This window comes from Marmota monax, unplaced genomic scaffold, assembly GCF_021218885.2.
Source record: "Marmota monax isolate L192 unplaced genomic scaffold, Marmota_monax_Labrador192_F-V1.1 WCK01_AAM20220418_F8-fsc00019, whole genome shotgun sequence".
NCBI lineage: Eukaryota > Metazoa > Chordata > Mammalia > Rodentia > Sciuridae > Marmota > Marmota monax.
Genome location: NW_026695242.1, coordinates 23,276,984 through 23,298,203, shown reverse-complemented (window position 1 = coordinate 23,298,203; position 21,220 = coordinate 23,276,984). Strand labels below are relative to the sequence as shown.

Genomic DNA, 21,220 nt, shown 5'->3' with positions numbered 1-21,220 from the left:
GCTATGGAGCCAATCTAGGTGCCCTTCAACAGATGAATGGATAGAGAAAATGTTATATGCACACAGTTGATTATTAGTCATAAAGAATGACTTTGCCGGTAAATGGATGAATCTGGAGACTATATGCTAATTGAAATAAGCTAATCCCCAAAGCCAAGGTCAAATGTTTTCTCTGGTATATGGAAGCTAACCCACAATAAGGGATGGGGGGAGGAGAAGTATATAAGTTCAGAGGATTAGACAAAGGGGAATGTGGAAAGGAAAGACAGTGGAATGAATCTGACATAACTTTCCTATGTTTATGTATGAATATACTTTAGTGAACCTCATCATCACGTACATCCACAAGAAATTAATTTAAAAACAGTATGGGCAAATGGCAAAAAGATTAATAGAGGGAAGGGAATAGAGGGTGTGGTAAGGGGAGGGGAAAGAGGGTGTTGGGGACTGAACTAGACCAAGATATATTCCATGCTTTTATAATTATGTCAAAGTAGATTCTACTGTCATATATAATTGAAAAGAACCAACTAAAAAAAGTTAAGTACCAAATAAATGCTCAGTGTAGTTTCTAGTTAATAGTAGTTGTCAAATAAAATTAGATTTTGATATTGTCTTTGATTTCTAGCCATGTGCATCTTTAGCTTCCAAAGTGTCGTTTTGTTCTCTAATTACAAGTGATCATTCCTTTTCAGTGGAGGACTTGGAAATCATAAAGGAAATGAACTACTCTTTGGAATATATGTATTCACTCATATTCTTTAACATTTAAATAGCATACCCATTATTCAAAGTACCTAGCACTTTTGGCCCCACTTTTAAAATCCCAACCTTGTATGATAACAACAAAAAAAGGTTACATTTTCCTCTTTGAAAATAAAAAAAAACAATATTTTCCATCAATAAATCTCTTTTTCACTTTTCATTTCAATCCCTATAAAGTTTACATATTATCTTATATAATCTCTTCCCTGACCCAAAGACAACAACCTGCCTATATTTCCTATGTTTTTAAAATTCAGACTTCTCTTACATATCAAGGGATGTTGGCTCCTACAATTTTTTAATAAAAATTTGCTAAATATATAACCTTGGTAACTAATTTTGCTTTTGTTTTTAGCTAGCTGATGTGAGACCCATATTCAACACAGTTTAATGATATCTTCATTCAATTTAATATAATACATTAATGCCAAGTTTCAAGCATTACAGGCTTTTATATTTTCTTCTGTTAGAGATGGCCTTGTATTCTATATAAACATAATAGACATTTTCGTTATTAATTTTAAGTGCTGCACGATGGTACAGTGAAGAGGTCATTAAATTTTTTCTATAAAACATTCGAGGTAAACATTTTGAGCTTTGAGCTATGTACACGGATTCTACATAGTATTCTTTAATTTTTATTGTTTCATTTCATATTTTGTTTATGTAAACGTTTTTATTAAACTTCTAATATATAAAAAATAAATAAAATGCTTAGCTTTTCAACTACTTTGCCTGTGAACAGAGGTTGTCATTCTGTGCTATATTTCATCTGTTCTTTGTTTTAATTTTATATCAACCCTGATATATGTAATGTAAAGTAAAACATTGTTTTAATGGCCTCTTAGATTCAGAAATAAACCTAACAGTAAATGCAAATAGAGAAGTATCAGCAAAAAAAGTAAAAGCCACAAGAAGAACATTCTACATCAAGGAATAATTGCCAGCTCTTTTTATCCTTCTACTCCCAATCCTGAAGGAACATATTGTGTGCGTAGAGTATGCTACTTTTACTCTCTGAGACCACTTGAGCTCTCTCCTACCTGGATTTTTAGGGAGTATTGTATTGAGAAAAAGGAATTTCTTGAGGAAAGAGCTGAGAATTTAATATTTCCATCAACTGTGCTTTATCTAGTTTATAATCTTTATCCTATTTTACAACCTGTAATAAAGGAAAAGAGTCAATTTGTGTTTGTGTTAAGTGCTTGTTTTTGAGATAACTGATATAAATCATATTACTTCTTTAGTATATTTTACCATTATTAAAATCATAAAATTAGCTGCTGGAAACAGATAAAATGCAATAGGAAATACTTCCCAAAGATGGGCTGAAGAATAAGATTTATTATTTTTCTACAGCCTAACCATAAATAATAGCATGTAGTGGGCAGACTCATGATTTTGGAGTCAAAGAAAAAACAAAACTAGCTAACAAACTTCGCTGTTTCTTAGTTTCTTCATGTTCTAGATAATAAAGATAAAATCTGTCTGCTTATTAAAGTCAGAGTTATGACGAAATAAAACAATGTATTATACATATATTAAAGGTCATAACTTTGTTAGCATGCTAATGTGGCCAGCTTTCAGTAACATGTCACATCTTGTAAGTGAAAACTTGGAAATAGAATAAAATAAATATGCTCAAGACATAAGTATGATAGAGAAAATCATTTGAACTAAGAAAACTTGTTGAAAACTCCGACTGATCAAATTCTATTAAATCAATTGAGTTTTCTAAATTTATAATTTTGTTTGTTATTAGAATATTTTCCTAGATAGAAGCAGCTCCATCATACTGAAGGAAAATGAAAATGATTAAAAAAAAAAAAAAACTGGAATGGATACATGATAGATATGCACTGTAATAAATAAACATTTCAGTTATAAATCACTGAGACTTTGAGTTTGGGTGTATGTCAATAATAAAACCTAGGTCTCCTTAGGAAATAATAAGTAAAGGATTTAAGGTAAGGAACTTAGTGTCTGATTCAGTGTTAAGTACCACATTAAGTGGCTAGCTACTTATATTTTGAGGAGGATAATCAAAACATGGAGAATTTTATGTTAAGAAAATATGATTATGCTAATGATGCTTGGGTGGAGGGAAGAAAATGAGAACTATATGTAGAAGTAATTGGGAGGGAAACAATTGTTCTTGTTAGGAATGTAAGTGACATGTATTTGAATATAACACAAAATATTACTTGGTTGAATTGCTTTATCTTTCTTGTGATTAAAATAGATTAAAAAAATCCAGAGGGACAAAGAGGAAGGAATCTGATATCATTAATACATTTTATTGATTTAATATTTTAATAAATTAGGTCCATATCTGGAAAATTCCTTAAGCAACTCAAGAATGGATTTGTTGCATTTGCCAATTACTGTGACATAAAAAAATGCCCACCATGGCAAAAGTCAAGCTAAGAGTTGAGAATAGATGAACAAAACTGTCTTCCATGGCTTTGGGGCTCTGGCACAACAATGTATCAGGTTTCACTATCTGTTCCAAATTATATATATACTTGTGTTTATGAGCAATATTTGAAAATCTCTGGAAGAAAAAAAAAATCTTACCTAGCACAAGCCATGGTCAGTGTAAGGTCCTTGCTTAGCGTTTGGACAGCCATCTTAAGTGTCATCTTTAAGTGACAGCCGCCATTTAAAAAAATAATAATAATTTCGCTTTCCTGGCCAATGGCATTTCTGAGAAAGGCTCATCACTCCCTTGTAAAAACCCAACCCTTCACCGCCCACATTAGGACCTGTCCAAAGGTGTATCACCATTCCCTCATACCAACTCCACCCTTAACCATGCATTAGGACCCACCTGGCTCTAATCCCTGAGCCTGCCCCATAAAAGTCCCAAACCCCAAGCCTGTTTTGCCTCTCTCTGTCTATGGAAAGATTGCCTTTATTTGTCATCTCTGATAAATAAACTCTGGTGTGTATCTCTGCCTGATCTCTGTCTTTCATTTCTCATTCACCTATCTCTGGTTCCTGCTTTCCTTTCATTGGTGTCAAAACCCAGAATCGGGTTCCTTTGTGTTCCTGTTCCCCTCTTTGAGGGTCACTGAACATCCCTGGGCCCTGATGTGAATTCTATCATGGGACCAGGCCCTTCATTCTGCCAAATGCCCTTTCTGCACCCACCACCGGATATTCAAGGTAAGACCCCTGTCTCTGGTGGAGCTAAATGACCTACAGGTCCTGTGAAGTGACCATTGATTGTCTGGCACTCCCAGGGTTATTGTGTGGTCAAAGGCACCCCCAGCCACAACTTTCACAGCTATGGCTGACCCCTACTGTCAACTGGGTGGATAGGTGATCTTTCATTTGGGTCTAGGTTTTGAAAAAAATCACAGAGGATGGTTGGGAGTTGTTCCTGGTGAGACCTCTTGACCTTGGGTTAATCACCACAGCTTTTGCCCCTATGTAGACCTGGCCAGGTGCCCAAGTGCCTCTAAGGGCCCTGCCCCTGACACTTACCCAGCAGTGGTGATGACCCCCTAAGCATAACCATCTCCCGACTGGATGATAGTAGAGACTGGAGGATGCCCCACCTCTGAACTCACCTCCTGCATCTCATCATGGGTGGCTCCTCATCCATTCCCTCCCACAGTCCTCTAGGCTGCCTCCTCATTAACCTAGGGTCTCTCTCTCTCACCCCAGACCTAAACCTCCCAAAACTTATTCATTTGTGCAATCAGACTCTGCCCTCAATATCCTTTGAACTCTAAATGGCCACTTAATGGCACTCTATATTCCAATATTATCAGGGATGTTTTCAACTATTGTGAGCATTGTGGAAAATGGAAAGAGATATATTATGTTCAGTCTTTCTCCTCTCTACATTCTAAGCCCTCTCTCTGCAACTCTTGCTCTCCTGTACAAGTCCTTTTAGATCTCACCTCCTCTAAGTCTACTTCCAAAGGGACATGAGATCCTACCCAGGACTCCTCCTCCTTCAACCCAACTGATGAGTCCCCACCATACCACAATTCTCTTTCTGATGAAGCCACCGCAGCAACTGTCCCCTATGCCCCTCCATCCTTCTCTCCTCCTGCTACACGCTCAGAAGCTGCTACTGCCCAACCCACATCTCTGTGTCCTCTAAGCAAGGTGGCTGGGGTAGATGGTGTAATCAAGGTTCATGTGCCTTTCTCTTTATCAGATCTTTCACAGATAGAAAAGCGGCTTGGGTCCTATACTTCAAGCTCCACCATAAATATCAAAGAGTTTTAATATCTGACACAATCATATGGTCTGACCTTCCATGATGTCCATGTAATCTTGTCTAACACCCTCCTACCCAAGGAGTACAGCCGAATGTGGGAGCAAGCTAAAAATTATGCTTATGAGCTACATCAGACCTCCCTGCCCATCTGATTGGCACTGAAGCAGTTCCTGATCAGAATCCCAATGGGATTATAAATCGCCTGGAGGAGTAACTAGTAGAAACCAATTCATTGCTTGCCTCATGGCACGACTTAAAAAGGCAGCCCATAAGGCTATCAATTATGAAAAGCTCCAGGAAGTCATTCAAGTTAAAAATGAAAACCCTTTAGCATTTTTAGATTACCTCACCAAGGCTTTATTGCAATATACTTATCTGGACCCTGAGATTCCAGATGGGAGACAACTACTAATGACCTACTTTTTCTCCCAGAGTTTCCTGATATTAAGGCCAAACTAAGGTGCCTTGAGAGGGGGACCCTAATTCCCCAAGCTGAGGTTCTGGGAGTGGCCATTAAGGTTGTATAATGGGAGAGATGAAAAGGCCCAGAAGCAGAAATATCAGATGCTCTCTGAATCCATCCTTCTGGCCTCCACATCTGTCCCTGGTTCCACCGGCCTATGGAAGGATCCCTCGGAACTACCTGGACCCTGTTTTAAATGTGGTCACATGGGCTCATACATGTCCCAAGCCTCAAAAGCCTCTGGGCCCTTGTCCTAAATGCCATCAGGAAGCACACTGGACCACTGACTGACCCTGACCCCATAGCGGCTCCCGGCCATCCATTACTTCTGGTTCCCCTTTCCAACTCTCAGGATTGGCTGCAGAGGATAGGAAGCCCAAATCCCCATGACCTGACTACTACCTTTACGCTTCCAGAACCCAGGGTAACTCTGCATAATTTAGGTAGGCCTGTCTCCTTCCTCCTAGATACCAAGGCTATATATTCAGTCCTTAAGGAGTTCTGGGGTCCTACTACCAACCCTTACAGACACCTAGCCTTGTTCGCTCTCTTTTGGCTCTTTAGTTTTCACCCACTCCTTTTTGGTCATTCCTCAGCGCCTTGTTCCTTTTATGGGTAGAAACATCCTCACAAAGTTGGGAGCCATGTTTTCCTTCTCCCCTCATTTATGCTTCCACCCAAATTCTCCTGCTACTCCCATGAGCCTCACCCTTCCCTTAGGACCATCTCCTATTCCATCTGCCAGTACTTTCCCATTACCCCCTTCCAAGGTGGACCCTACTGTCTGGGATGTTTCTAGCCCTTCTATCACCTCACACAAGGCACCCATTCACATTCGTCTCAAAACCTCCCTACATTTTCTGGCCCAATCACAATACTGCTCTCCCTCCTTGTTGCTGCTGTCCCTCTCTTTTTTGCAGGGCAGCCTTGTCAGGCTCCTGACAATAAACTTGCTTCTTATCCCGCTGTGTGTGTGATTAGTCCAGCGCACCACTTTTCTTTCGTTGATGTCAGTGACTGGTTCACATTTTCCCATTGGCTTCGCTCTCCCCTCTGGGATTTGAGCTTCTTTGGCATCCTAGTGTGAGGGCCCAGGACAATTACCACATACCTTCTTCCATTCACCAAGTGATCTTCTTCTTCATTCACACTCTGGTCTCATTTGGGTAAGCGACTTTGCCCATCCCCTCCCCTCCTCCTCACAAGTTTACTCCCTAGAGATAGCAGTGAAAGTTAACTTAGATCTTGGGCCAGCCCGGAGAGTCTTGCTTGACTTTACCATTTCTTCCCCTTGGCAAGTTCACTCTAGGGTTGGTTCTCAGCTCATCAGCAGAGTTCACGAAAGCTCTGGCCAGACAACCAAGGCTCTCTACAGGAAAAGCCCAGGAATAGGGAAGTAGCGGGTGATTCCCTTCTCTGGGTCCCAGACTCCAGCTCACCACAGGGAACTCCCAAATTCCATCTGACTCACCTCTCAGCTGCCTCCTCATCCACTTAGCCCCACTCCATTTGGCTCCTGCTCTGAAGGCCCATTGACCTATTGAACCTTCCAATAATTCTAATTTTTGCGAGCACTCAGGAAAATGGAAGAAAATCCTTTATGTGCTTGCTTTCTTCTTTCTCTATTCTAAGTCTTCCCTTTGCTCCTCTTGCTCCCCTGCTCCGCTTCTACTTGCCACTAAAGTTCTGGATTCCTCCAGAGACCTTAGTTCTAGACAAACAAGGGACTCAGAACTCCCCTACATTGTAAAGCACTGGCCAACGCCACACTGAAGCTAACATTGAAATACAAAGGACAGATTCAGCAGGCTTGATAAGAGGTCTGAGGAAGAAAAAAAAGTATCAATTTAACTTTTCCCTTGGATACAATACAGAAGAATGACTTCAAAACTTTTTCTCTATATCTCCCTGATCTCACAAGCCCATTTCATCTTTATGCAGCTGAAAAGCAGGAATTTTCTCTAGGGGTACTTGGACACATGCTGGGGCCAACCTTTGCCCCTGTGGCTTATCTATTGATGGGTCTTGACTCTGCTGTTTGGGGATAAGCCCCTAGCCTAAGAACATTGGCCACAGCCTCTCATTAACAAGTCAAAGAAACTCACCTTTGGGCCCAAATCACCATCCTGGCTCCCCAGCAATTAAAGGAACTCCTCACCTACAAGAGCTTACATTCTTTATCCCCCTGTCGCCTTTATCTCTACAGATTTACCTGGTAGAATATCCCAGTCTTAGTTTCCACACGTGCTCAACTTTAAATCTTGCTTTTCTCCTCCCTGCTCCTCAGGACCCTTCTACCTCTTCTCTTCTTACCCATTTATGCATTGAAACTCTGAAGGAGCTTCTTCTACATTCCTCCCAAATACAGGAAGGCCCCTTGCTCCAGGCAACATACACATGGTTCACAGAAGTCTCCTCCTTCCTTCAGGAGGGAGTTGGTCAGGCAGAGTATGCTATAGTCTCTCTAACCTCGGTTGTGGAAGCAGCTCCCCTTCCCAATAATACTTTCAATTATCAGAGGGAACTTGTTGCCCTCATCAGAGCCTTGACTTTGGCAAAGGGAACCTCCCTAAATGTCTACACTGACTCTAAATACACTTTCCACCTACTTCTCTCCCATTCTGCTATTTGGAAGAAGTGCAGATTCCTTACCACCAAGGGAACTTCAATTACTAATGTCCCCTTTATCTCTGATCTCCTTCAGGCCTCAGAGCGTTCCACTATCATTGGAACTGAAGGAAGACAGCTAAGTAACCCCCTTCTCCAGTGGACACTTCCTTTCCTGACCTCTCTCCTTGTCCTAGGCATTTTGCTAATGCTTGCCCCCATGTCATTAGATTTATTCACAACCAGATTCAAAGGCTCTCTAACCAAACAGTGAACCAGCTTCTGTTACAGGACTTCCAACCCCTCACCAAAATTGAGTCATCCAGAGCCAGCATTGCCCAGCACCTCCTGGCCATCACCATTGCCTCAGTGACACCCTGAATCGCTAACAAGGGTCCAGACACCACTCCTTTGCAGCAGAAAGAAGCTACGGAAGATTGATCTGCACCTTTTCCCTTAAGAGGCCCAATGACAAACAAAACGGGGGAGAGTAAGGTCCTTGCTTAGCATCTGGACAGCCATCTTAAGTGACAGCTGCCATTTTAAGAAAAATTTTGCTTTCCAGACCAAGAGTGTTTCTGAGAAAAGCTCACCACTCCCTCATACCAACCCAACCCTTCACTGCCCACATTAGGACCTGCCCACCTCTAATCCTTGAGCCTGCCCCATAAAAGTTCCAAACCCCAAGCCTGTTTTACCTCTCTCCATCTATGGAGAGATGGCCTGTATTTGTCAGCTTTGACAAATATACTCTCCTGTGTATCTCTGCCTGGTCTCCGTCTTTCATTTCTTGCTCACCCCTCTCCTGGTTCCTGGCTTTCCTTTCAGTCAGTATGAGAGGTCTGAGAGGGCAGAGGTTTGTTTAGTATTTTCCTGTACTGAATGCCATCAGTTCAGTAATCACCAACACAATATTAATACAAAGAGAAACACTGCAGCCTGCCAAACATCTTTTGGACGGAAGAAAAGGAAGGTTCTTGAAATCAGGTGGGAAGAGAAACAAGGACCGTTATCTGAAAATAAATCACTTTGATCTCAGTCAAAACAAGGTTATTTGGGAGCCAGTCCACTGCTGTCTTCTACAGTTCCATGTCTTTCTGAACTGAGCAATGAGTCAGCAAATGTGGTACCACATGTGAGAAGCTGATGAGGGTAGATGGGGGACAGGCAGTCAGAGAACCTCTAACACATCCCCTTTTTGGAAGTCTTTGGAAGAGTAATTTGATGGAAGCTTTTCAAATTTTAGGTCACTCGTTTAAATTCAGTCTCAGTTGATCAGGAACAAAAGTGGGTGGTTGGTGGCCTATGAAAAATACCTTGATGGTGTCACCCTCATTCTTTCTAATAGTGACTGCCAGTGCAATTGGCACCCTTTCTTTTGCTTCCACCAGCAGCACAAAGCGTGAATAGAAATGTCATTGTAAGTATTTTTTCAGCCTTTGTGCCTGAGAAATCTGAGATATGAAAAGGCCAACTCCTTTTCATCTTTAACTCACAGCTAGTATTATTCTCCTATAATATGCTTCCTAGATCTTTCTGGGATTTATTGAATAAAACCTGGGCCACCTTATGAGAAAAATTATGGCTTACCTCATAGAAAGTTAAATTATATAAAGGAACATTGTTATAGAGGATTTAAAGATAAAACATGTAATTTCTGACAAGAAGCTTAGAAATCTAAGATTTATTTTATTTTCCTTTTTGTTTCAATAAATGAATCCTCATGAATATAAAGAAACAAATTTTCATTATTTTATTACACTCACGTTTCTTAATATTAGGTTTTCCAGTTCTATATCATTGTAATAATTTGACTAGCTGCTTTTTCTATCCTGAAGAAGTGATATTTTTTCTTTTATGCAATTGCATTTCCCTTATGTTCTAATAGTAAGTAGACAATAAAATCAAACTCTTTTTAATCACCTGCAGAATAAAAACAAAATAAATATTTGAGGAGAGCTACAGAGAAGTACCTGGTAAAGCCAACCAAATTGTGACAGCCATGGGTAACCAGAGAGATATAATGGAAAGAGACTTGTTTTAGAAGTGTGGAAAATTCAGTTCACTGATCTTAAGCATCAATTATTTTTTATAAAGTTCACTTTCCACATCTGGAATATAGGCTGGTGTTTTTTTTTTTTTTTTTTAATTTTCACATTATTTTCAATACTATGGAATAATTCTATGGAATTATTAATTAATCAGGATTGGAGTCAGAACATGTCAGTATTCAAATGGATTTGTGCATGATGTAACTGTACCTTATGTAACTTCCTAGAATGATGCTAGAACTTTTCTGCTTCTATTCATATTAAAATCTCTCCTAATCTTAAGGGCCAGCTCCCTAAATTTTCATATTTAAAAATTCTTCCATTTCCATGTAACGCAAGGAAAAGATAAACTCTGTCCTCTGAATACCCTTAGGTAAAACAATAGTCATGCTATGGTTCTATGATTGTTGTAGCAAGTGATAGTTATTGACACCATACGTAGCACAAACTGGAGCTGCATATTCAGTCAAAGATACACCCTTAACTGGTCAAATGTGCTTTGATCAGGAATATATAAATAGTAAAAACCAAGATATCATCTTGCATGTAACTCATATGCCCATGAATTCTGAACTGGAAATAGAAACATCAGCTAAATATACACTTCTTATCTAAATAAATACACCAAGGCACGTAATTATAAGACTAGCCTGCAACCATAGAATAGAGTTTGCTTTAGAGTCAGAATGCCTATCATCAACCTTTGAGTCTAAGGTTATTTCCCTATACAAAACTGTAGCAAAAATAAATCCAGCTGGGCAAGGGCACCCAAGACAGAAAATAATAGTCAGCTGCAAACTCTTTAGTTGCAAAGTATAAAATATTCAAGTGCATGTTTCCAATCCCTTCATTTTCTCCTGTAATGATTACAGCTAATCCCTGCCAGCCAAACGTTGGTTCTTCATTGTGGCAATCAATAGAATAGATTAGCTGTGCAAACCCTACATCCATATTATGCTTGCTTTCCTTTCCAGATGGAATTTTTATTCTCTAGAATACAAGCAGGCATGCAACCCACCCTCTCAACCCCTAAAGAACAAATATAAACTCATTAGTCTCCAGCTTGTCACTTTAGAAGGGGTGTGTGTGTGTGTGTGTGTGTGTGTTGCCAAACATACCTGTAGATTTAATAAAACAGCACCAATCCTCATGGCTTCACTGATTTCAAGGCTGTACATCAGCTGTGGAAAGCGGGGAGGGCTTTGATTATTTGGAGGAAGCACTTCAATGTACACTGTGCAGATGGAGTGCCTGCAGAAAATGAGAAGTGAACAAGATGTTTAAAAAGCTACATAGCATTTAAAGATAAACTGAACCTTTTGTCATTTTGGGGTTTTATAGGCCAAAAGCTTTTCAAACTTTCATAGAAAATAGTAAAATCAGCTTGAAAGGATAGAAAAATAAAAGCTTCCTCTGAAACATAACACTTCTACAAAATTATCTTAGTAAAAAGGAAAGGAATTATTTCTGTATTTTTTTAACTTAGGTAAAAGTAAAAATTAAAAAGTAATAGCTATACAACAAAGCTAATAAATTAACATGGCTTGACTTTTGACTTTATTTTTCAATGCTTTTTTAATAGCAAAAAATATTCTATAAACATCTGGTAATAGGAGCTGTCCTTTGAGCTCTCTTCCTATTAAACCAGCAGAGGAAGTATTGATTAAAATACCACACAAAAGCAAATTATGGACTGTTTGTTAGTTCTGTAGCTGACACCAGGGACTTAATGTAAGTATATGTAGAGTCAAGAACATAAATTAATTCTTACAACAAACAGTTGAAAACAAAACTAAATGGGTTTTACTGTCTTTGTTTAAAGAGTATAATATGAAAAAACTAAAAGATGAGATTTAATTAATGCCTTTCTTGACCCATAATTTTCTTGAAGAATAAGAAAATACTTTGTTATTACAAGCATAAAAGAAATAACACTGACAGAAATGTTTTTGACATCTTAAACTCTTTTTTTTTCCATAATAAAAACTGAAGAAGCAAAGTTTATAAAGAAACACTGGCAAAAATATATAAATTATAAAATTTTATAAATTACAAAAAGTAGTCCTCCATCTTGAAATACATATGCATCTTATGTAAACATACTAACATGGCCTGAAATATATGCTTTAAACATTATTTTAACAAAATCATTATTTTTAGTTTAAAACATATTAATTATGGTTTCTGTTTGGGGCTAAAATGTTCTTGTTTTCTCAAAGTCTTTAATAAGTGTTTCAATTGAAAGACATGATCACCAAACACATTTTTCTCAGATTAAGTATGCCATCCTAATTTTTGAAAATTTTTTCACTGAAACACAGATCATGAGCACTGAGATTTAGTTTTATATCTTGTCACTTTGTAATATCCTGTAATTTAAGTTGTTTCTGAGCAGATCCTCAGTAGACATATAGCCACAGGATATTAGGCATCACTGAAAAGCTACATGACTTTAGAGAATTTCATTCTTGCATTTATTGTTGCTCAGTAAGTTTATTTCAAATTTTAGACTCTTGTATTCAATTATGATACCTATATTCATTATTACATCTGAGTTTACATTTTACTATTAAAATTTCCTAATAAAATTTTACTTTTTTCATATATGAATGTATGAGATAATAAAAATAATTTATTTACATGTACTAATATATAAAATAATTAAAATTGTTAATAGTAAATTTAGCCTATAAGGTTCAGAGTGTTTAAAATAGGTTAAAATAAATGAAATGTTGCTTATAAACTTTAATTCATATGAAAATAAAATAATAGAAATTTACAAAATCTACTGTACTTTACAGAGACTCCCAATTCTCATATTGTGAGAACAGTGGGATTTAATTTGGAGGTAGAATTCATATCCTTCTAGATGGTGAATGGAACCCAACAGCCGCACCAAGAGGTACATTCTCCTGGATATTTTTACCCTTGCGAATCTTGGCTTGTTTTAATGTACTATTTATCAAGTCATTCAGTAATTTTATGTCTCTTCTTTTTTCCTGACTGTATCTTCTCTATGCATATGTTCTGTAACATTGGACTTATTATTCTCTATGCATACTATGTCTTACATAACTATTGTTGATAACTGTAGGCAGGTGATATTGAGGCCAGGATTTGTGCTCAGACATTTTCAGATGACACTTTTGGTGCTGCCACTGTGTGATCTTGGGCAGAACACAGAGCAGCTTTTGTCCAATGCGACTGTTACCTTCATCTACCCTTAGTTGTTTGCTTCACCTTCCACTTTCTAAATAATTTATGCTATATTTACTAATTATGTTATTTTCCTTCTTGGACTTTGATCTTAGAGTTTTGGAAAAATTTCATTTCAAGGTTACTATCATCTTCAACATCTTGGCACTTCCCTTCAATGTGTTTAAATAAGCACTATCTTGAGGGTTATTGCCTTTTAAAATGATATCTTCTTTTTATTACTGATGTCAACAGAGTGTCAGAGTTAGCTTTCCTAAACTGAAAAACAACAGTATTAACAAGAAAATCATAACATTCATATTGTAATAAATAGTAGTATTTCAACAGCATCATTTAAACACATAAATGATATACTAAGTAAATAATATTTTATGTATTTCATGTTTACATTTTATTTCCAGTTCTAAATACATAAAACTGAACATTTATATAACCAAATTTTATTTTGTTTAAAGCGGTTTGATGTATATAAATCTCTATTTCCAAAAACGAAAACCATTATACTCTATTCTTTCACATTCGGTATTAAAGGTCAAAGAAGAACAAAAAGAGGTAATACATTTCTCAAATAATCTTATGATTTTAAAGACTTTACATCATCTAATTTGGGTAGATAGTTTTATAAAGATCATTTAAAAATCAGAAATAATAAGTCACTGAATTAAGTTTACAAAGTTAATTAGCAAAAACAGATAAACTAAAAAAGCAAGATTTTAACATTCAGACTTTGCTTGAAAAAAGGAAAAACTTTCATCTCAGAAGAACAAATTTAGGAAATACACTGGAGAATTTTTACTCATCTGATGTGTGTGAATATAAAACATTCTTGGTTTTTAACAAACCATCACGTTTCTGTCACATAATGACATAAATTATTTCAACTCTTGGAATCAGACTATGAAATTACAATTTTTAATTATTTATACCAGGAATGAAACATCATCAAAAGCAACTATTTTTTAAAAAAATATTTTTAGTTGTCAATAGACCTTTTAATTAATTAATTAATTAATTAATTTATATGTGGTGCTGAGGATTGACCCCAGGGCCTCACACATGCCAGGCAAGTGCTCCACCATTGAGCCACAACTCCAGCCCCAAACGCAACTACTTTAAGAATAAAATGAATAAAATAAAACATGAATAAAGGGGAGGTATAAGGATGGACCTATGTTGCTTTAACTTTGGAAATGGTACAAATTAAAGTCAAACTTTTGTCATATTATAATAATAATCAGCAACGAGAGAATGTTGCTGGCATTTAGAGGATTGTAAAATATTTGCTATTTTCTATACAATTTTCTATTAAATACGTCAACATGTGTTATGTCTATTTGTAACTCTACATTTCAACCATGTTGTTTCTATGACAAAGGTTACAGGTGTTTATATTGCCTTCCTCAATAGACTTAAAGAAATTACTGTAGTTTTTCCTTTCTCACAAACGTGGTCCTAAAAAAGCTATACTTAGAGTTCAATGCTCATTGATTCTGTTCTACTATTTTGAAAGTACAAATAGCACTCCACAGTAGACCTCAGATTTAAAACCAACATAAGAGGTCAAAGATAAACTCTTAGGGGAAATTCAGGGGAAGAATTTTAAAATGTAAAATGTATTTACATATAAAAACAGAAGGGAATTAGAGACAGGAAAAATATGTGCAAATTCACAGAGAAAAAAACTAGAAAACTATAAGTTTTATAAAGCTAAAAATATGGTTATTTTTGGAACAGCAGTTGCAGTTATGATTGGCGATGTAGGGCTCTCGCAAATCCTATCAAATCAAACTTCATCTTGGTAATGGGGAATGGTTGACAAATTTTAAGCAGGTCAATGATATGATTAAATGTGTCAAACCATTCCTGTTCCCACAGCTTTGCTTTTCTGTGTCTCCAATATCTTGTTCTTTTTTCCCCTAGATGGATATTCTATTACTACCCCTTTACATGTGAGCCTGACATTCTCTTCTGCTATCTTCTGAGTGCCATGAGGACAGAGGTCTCATGTTACCTCTATTTCCGGTGCCTACCCAAGAGACTAGGACTTGTGCAAAGCAAGTAAATTTTTGTTAAAATAAATCAGTATTTATTTATCATGTCTTTATTAATGTTAAATATAGCACATAAAGTTATTTAAAGACTATATTTTCACAGTGGAAAATTATTCAACTGGAGAATAGATTATTTAATTATATGTTATTTATATATAACCTTGGACTCCAAGAATTAAGTGGGGAAAATGATATGTCCTCTATCAAATAATCATTTTACAATAAATATTAGAAGCTGTTTAGGAGCAGGGCCTTTTATTTTTTCTTACATATTCATACATACCTAGCAGTCATGCTTTATTCACACCAGAACTTAATAAATATTTACTCAATTTAACTGAATTATATACTAAGAAGGTGAGTTAGAGACACAATTAGTGTTAACAATACCCCAGAATGTTTTATGACTTCTGTTAGCTTTTACCTTTTGTCTCTACTCATCTTCTCATCAAAGCCTAAAACAAATGAGCACCAAAAAAGTCAATTATAGACTATTTCTTTTCTCACTTTGAATCTTTAGATCCTTTACCAAACTGAAATAACAGTAAATTCATCTTGGATACTTTGAGACTCAATGTTATTTAAATTTCTAAATTGAAGTTACCAATCTGAAAAAAAAAAAACTAATATGGAAATTTCCTCAAATTTTGAACACTGCTACTATTGTTTTTGATGCTTTTATTTAATTACATTTAGCTAATACTGTGGCTGTCTGGGTCAATCTATGAAGTATATCATAACCTATATTTTTATGTTCGTAATTTAAAAATAGCATCTTCTTCATAAAGCAAACTAAAAGCAAAACCTCACAGCACAGTTCATTCATCAACTTAATTTGAAGGATTCATTTCCCTCCAGAAAAACTGCAAATGTCATCATCTGCAGTGCACAGGACATTATCCCAGCAAGTGAAATGAAGGTATATGGATTTTACTCTCTGCAGCTCCCACCTGACGTTTGACCACACACTATAAGGTGATCCTTTAGTATCCAACCCATTTTCTTAAAAAAGAAAAAGAGAGGTTAGGTCAACTATGCCTGGTATCAGTGAAAGGACATAGCAATTAGATTCTGAAGGCAGCCCTTTGTTTAGAGAGGAATACAATTTTACTCAGGTACAATCTACTCTTGTACTGATCAATACAGGTAACAGCTTATTCAGGCAAAGAGGTGATAGATAACAACTTGCAAATAGGAACTGAGCAAGCTGTGGATTATGAAATCTCATTTATTAATACAGTTATCCCCCTTATCTGTGGTTTTTTTGCTTTCTGTTTTTTTCAGTTGCTCACAGACAACCACAGTCCAAAAATTTTACCTAAAAATAATTCTAGACATAAACAATTCCTAAGATTAAATCGCATGCCATTCCGAATAGCACGATGAACTCTTACATAACCCCTTTCCATTGTTTGTGTGACATTAGTCATGCCTTTGTCCAGCATATCCACAGAGTATATGCTCACTACCCATCAGTTGCTTAGTTGCCATTTCAGTTATCACATGGACTATTTTGATACTGTAATGCTTGTGTTGAAATAACCCCTATTTTTATAAATATCTTTATTTTGTTTATTTAGTTTTATGTGGTTCTGAGGATCAAACCCAGTGTCTTACACATGCAAGACCAGCCCTCTACTGCTGAGCCATAACCCCAGCCCAAAATAACCCCTATTTTGATTGATAATGGCCCCAAAGTGCAAGAGTACTGATGCTGACAATTTTATTTCAGTGTGATATTTTTCTATTTTATTATTATTCATATTATTGTTGATATTTTATGTGTTTAAATTACTAATTAAATTTTCTTATAATACATTTTGTATTATAAAAATATGTACTTATGCATTTAGAGGAAGAAAACATAGCATATATAGGATTTGGCATAACCTGAGGTTTCAGAAAGTCACTGGGGAGTTTTGAAACATAATCTACACAAAAAGAGGCCACCTACTCTATTCAAAAAATAATAATTTAAAACTTTCCATTTAGCCACATGCAGTGATGTATGACCCAGTGACTCAAGAGGCTAAAGAAGAAGGATCTCAAGTTTGAGGCCAGCTTAAGCAACTTCTCAAGACTCTCTGCAACACAGTAAGACACCTGAATTATTATAGTATTATTATTATTTCAAAATAAATAAAATAAAAGATACTGGGGATGTAGCTCAGTGGTAAAGCACTGCTGAGTTCATCTCCCAATTACAAAACAAACAAAAACATAGCAATCAGTCATAGTAATAGTAACATATTGGTATATACAGCTCAGATCAGAAACATTTGACACAGCACTGTGTTTGATGGAGAAAAATTAGAATTTAAAATAAATTGATGAACATGAAAGGACCTTATTGAAACTTCAAGTAAAAAAAGGTAAACTTGTTCTTTTTATTAGAATTATTTTGTTGCTAATAACCAATTGTAGTATCTTTTCTCTAAAATAATAACCACAGAGTTTATGGATATAGAACAGAGTGGGAGGAGAAAGTTTTTGAATCCAACATATCTGAGTTCAAGTTCTAGTTCTACTACTTGCTCATTGCAGAGCTAAAGGTTGCTAGATGAAGTGTTTAGTCAAGTAAATTATCCTATTTCATTCTCAGATTTCTAGATTAAAAAATAAATATAATCATACAAACATTCACGATGTTATTAAAATTAGAAATTATGTATGTAAAATGATAGCATGTTTGGCCTTAGTGCATGCTCAGTATTATTAATAATCTTTAATTCCTCTTAGAATAACTCATCCTCAATTAAGCTATTTGAAATTAATTTAAATTTTATTTCACACTTATTTTAAATTCCATAACTACTCAATATATAAAAATATTCCACTTTTTCTTTCAAGAAATAGCATTTAATCATTTTAGGCATCTATACTTATTTGTTTTTCTGGTATATTAACAATGGCTACATCCAAAATGAGTGTGCCCAAAATTGAACTCATGTCCTCAAATCATGTGTGCTATTTTGACAATACCATTGCCAAGTCACCTTAATCAAACACCTGAGGTTTATTTATATTTATGACAATTTCATCTCCATTCTTGCTAGATATTTGGTATAAGTATCAGAAACTTTTTTTCTAAAATGTTCTAATGGTGGTTTTGTATGTAAATTCTTTGCCTACAGTGCCCTTCAAAACTGTCCATCAGGACAGAAATGAAATCTTATATGATGATAGCTCATGAAAAATAAATGAATAATGGAATAGAATAGACCCAAATCCAAATACATAAGGAATATATGTTATAATTATGGTTATATGTTATAACCAATGAAACTACAAATTAGTGAAGAAATGAACTATGCGATACATTGGTTTGGGACAACAGGATAATTGACTGAAAAAATGTGGCAGCATCAATACATCCTACTGTAAACTAGAATAATTCCCAAATGCAACAAAAGCTTGAAAACAATTGTACCTACAGTAACAATTGTAATCCCCAAAAGCAATATTAGAAAATATAGATTAATTGTAAGCTGGGCTTAACATATCAATAGAAAAACAAACAAAATTTTATGAATCCAGAATTCATAGATGTAATAGAATTACATATAATATATATATAGAATTACATATAATATAATGTAATAGAATTGGCCGTTAAACATTGGAAATATACTCACATGGATAAAAATAGATACTATATATTACCTATTGAATAGGGACAATATGAATAACAAATGTTTAAAAATAAATGCTTAATGACAACTAGAGAAATGGTATAGAATATCATTTTTAGACTTTGTAGTTGAAATTTTAGACTATAAGTTTTATAGCTGGCAACTTGGCAGTTATCAAGAAAATTTACAACTATAAATACTCATTTGTCTTTCCACTGGGAATTTTTTATATACTTGTACATATTCATCAAAGTGATATATGTTCAATTTATTTATTTCTCTATTATCAGTATAAAAGAATGAAATAAAAAAATCCATGGAAAGTTGCCTTCTTAAACAGAATCACATACATATGAAAAAATATTAAATAGCTGTGAAAAAATTTGAGGAATTTATTCAGAATTCATATGAAAACACAAACCCAAAACAGACAAATTGTGAAAGATGAATAATCCAGCAAAGTGTAAGATTATATTCATATTCATTAATATTTTTTAAAATGTCTATTGAAAATTTGGAAATAATTTATTATTAAGAGGAACAACACTTCCTGTTGTTTGAGATCAAATGGGGAACTAAAAGAATATAGTTGTATTAGTAAAATTTTAAACTTCTGTGTGTGTGTGTGTGCATGTCTGTAGTAAGTATTATATATATATATATATATATATATATATAATATATATAATTCACATTTATATTTTACGTATAAATTTTAATAATTACTCACTGAGAGGTGGTTTCAAAATCCTGACACATAACATGCTTCTGACAATCTGTGAAGTTCTTTGAAGAAAAGAGTCTTTCACTGTCAGCAACCTTGTTTTTGAGTAATAAATTGGAAACATGCCTCTGATATCTTCCAATTCTACTTTAGAACAGAGACCTTCCTCCTTCATCTGTGAGATCATTTTGTGGTTTAATATTAACTTTAATGTCCTCTTCCCAAAATTTAACCAATAAGAATACGCAGTTCCTGAGAATGCTCTGATATTTTCTGTTCTAATTTAGATGTTTACAGGATAAAAGAATACTTGCCGAGCCTCTTAAATTTAATTATAGGGTTAAACGGGAGCAACAAAAAGACTGCATTGGCTCTAATATAAATTACCTTCTCTCTGCAGGAGGAGCATTATCCCATGCTTGGACCGTGAGCGCATAAGTCCTCCCGACTATCAATTCCACCCCCGGAGCGATGGTGATAAGCCCTGTTGTTTTATTGATGATGAAGTCTCCCTGAGCCCCAACCAGGATCTCATACGTGATCTCCCCATTTGACCCTTCATCTGCGTCGACTGCAGTGAGCTGGAATTGAAAATCACAATATAAATCCTCTTGGGATTCAACTTTTCACCATTGTGTTATTTTTTTTTCCTCCCCCAAACCACAAGGAGCTTGTTTTCAAAGACAAAATATAAGTGAAGAAACTTTTCTTGGCCTATATGCTCTTGTTTTGTTGATTTGAGCCTCCTGTGTTCTGTTAGGATACTGAAAAAAAAAATCACAGTTGCAAAGAGGTTTTCTTCTCTTTTAAGAGTGATGAGAAAAACCTTTGAATCTTGAAGACTATTTTTATGTTAAATAAATAAAACAGAGGAAATTCCTAACATAAAATCTAATATCCTGTAGAAAATTTAATATTTTTTCTCACTTTCTGTTGTTGATACATAAACACATATTTCTGTAGTCTGAGATCAGGAAAAAAAATAGGCAAAGTTCTCTTTATTACTGCCATCTTTCCTTTTACTCTCAATTTTTTCCATTATAATGTATTCCTGCCTTATAATCTTGCTGACACTGATGTATGAAAGACTGATAAGGTTTCCAGAATTGCAGTATAGAAAATAAACAGATTTATCTTTAATTGCAGAAAATAAAAGTTAATGCAACCCCAGATATAATTTTTTGAGAAAATAAAAATATTCAGAGCCCCTGAATTGATATTGTATAAGCATCTAAACACAGGTAGAACTAATATGCACATACTTATAGTCATTTTGAGGCAAAGAGTATCTAATAAAACAGTATATTTGGGTTACTATATGAAAAGAAAATAACCTTTATTAATCCTATAAAACAACATTAAAAATAATGATTATGTTAAATAAGGATCCTTGATTTCCTTATACATATATACAAACTAAAGAAAGAAAAAGAATAGAAATGGATTCTAGCGGGAAGTATTATAATATGCATTT

The 21,220-nt window shown here is 35.3% G+C and overlaps 1 protein-coding gene across 3 annotated transcripts in view; it reads right to left on the bottom strand.

The window, feature by feature from the left end:
• Nucleotides 1-21,220, bottom strand: part of Pcdh15 (protocadherin related 15) — a 1,685,700-nt gene that overhangs the window by 271,402 nt on the left and 1,393,078 nt on the right. For all 3 annotated transcript variants that reach the window (XM_058578029.1, XM_058578030.1, XM_058578028.1), the window contains 2 exons: nucleotides 20,134-20,327; nucleotides 11,242-11,374 (listed from right to left, as the gene is read on the bottom strand). In XM_058578029.1, coding sequence (XP_058434012.1) covers nucleotides 11,242-11,374; nucleotides 20,134-20,327 — 327 coding nt within the window. The remainder of the gene's footprint in view (nucleotides 1-11,241; nucleotides 11,375-20,133; nucleotides 20,328-21,220) is intronic.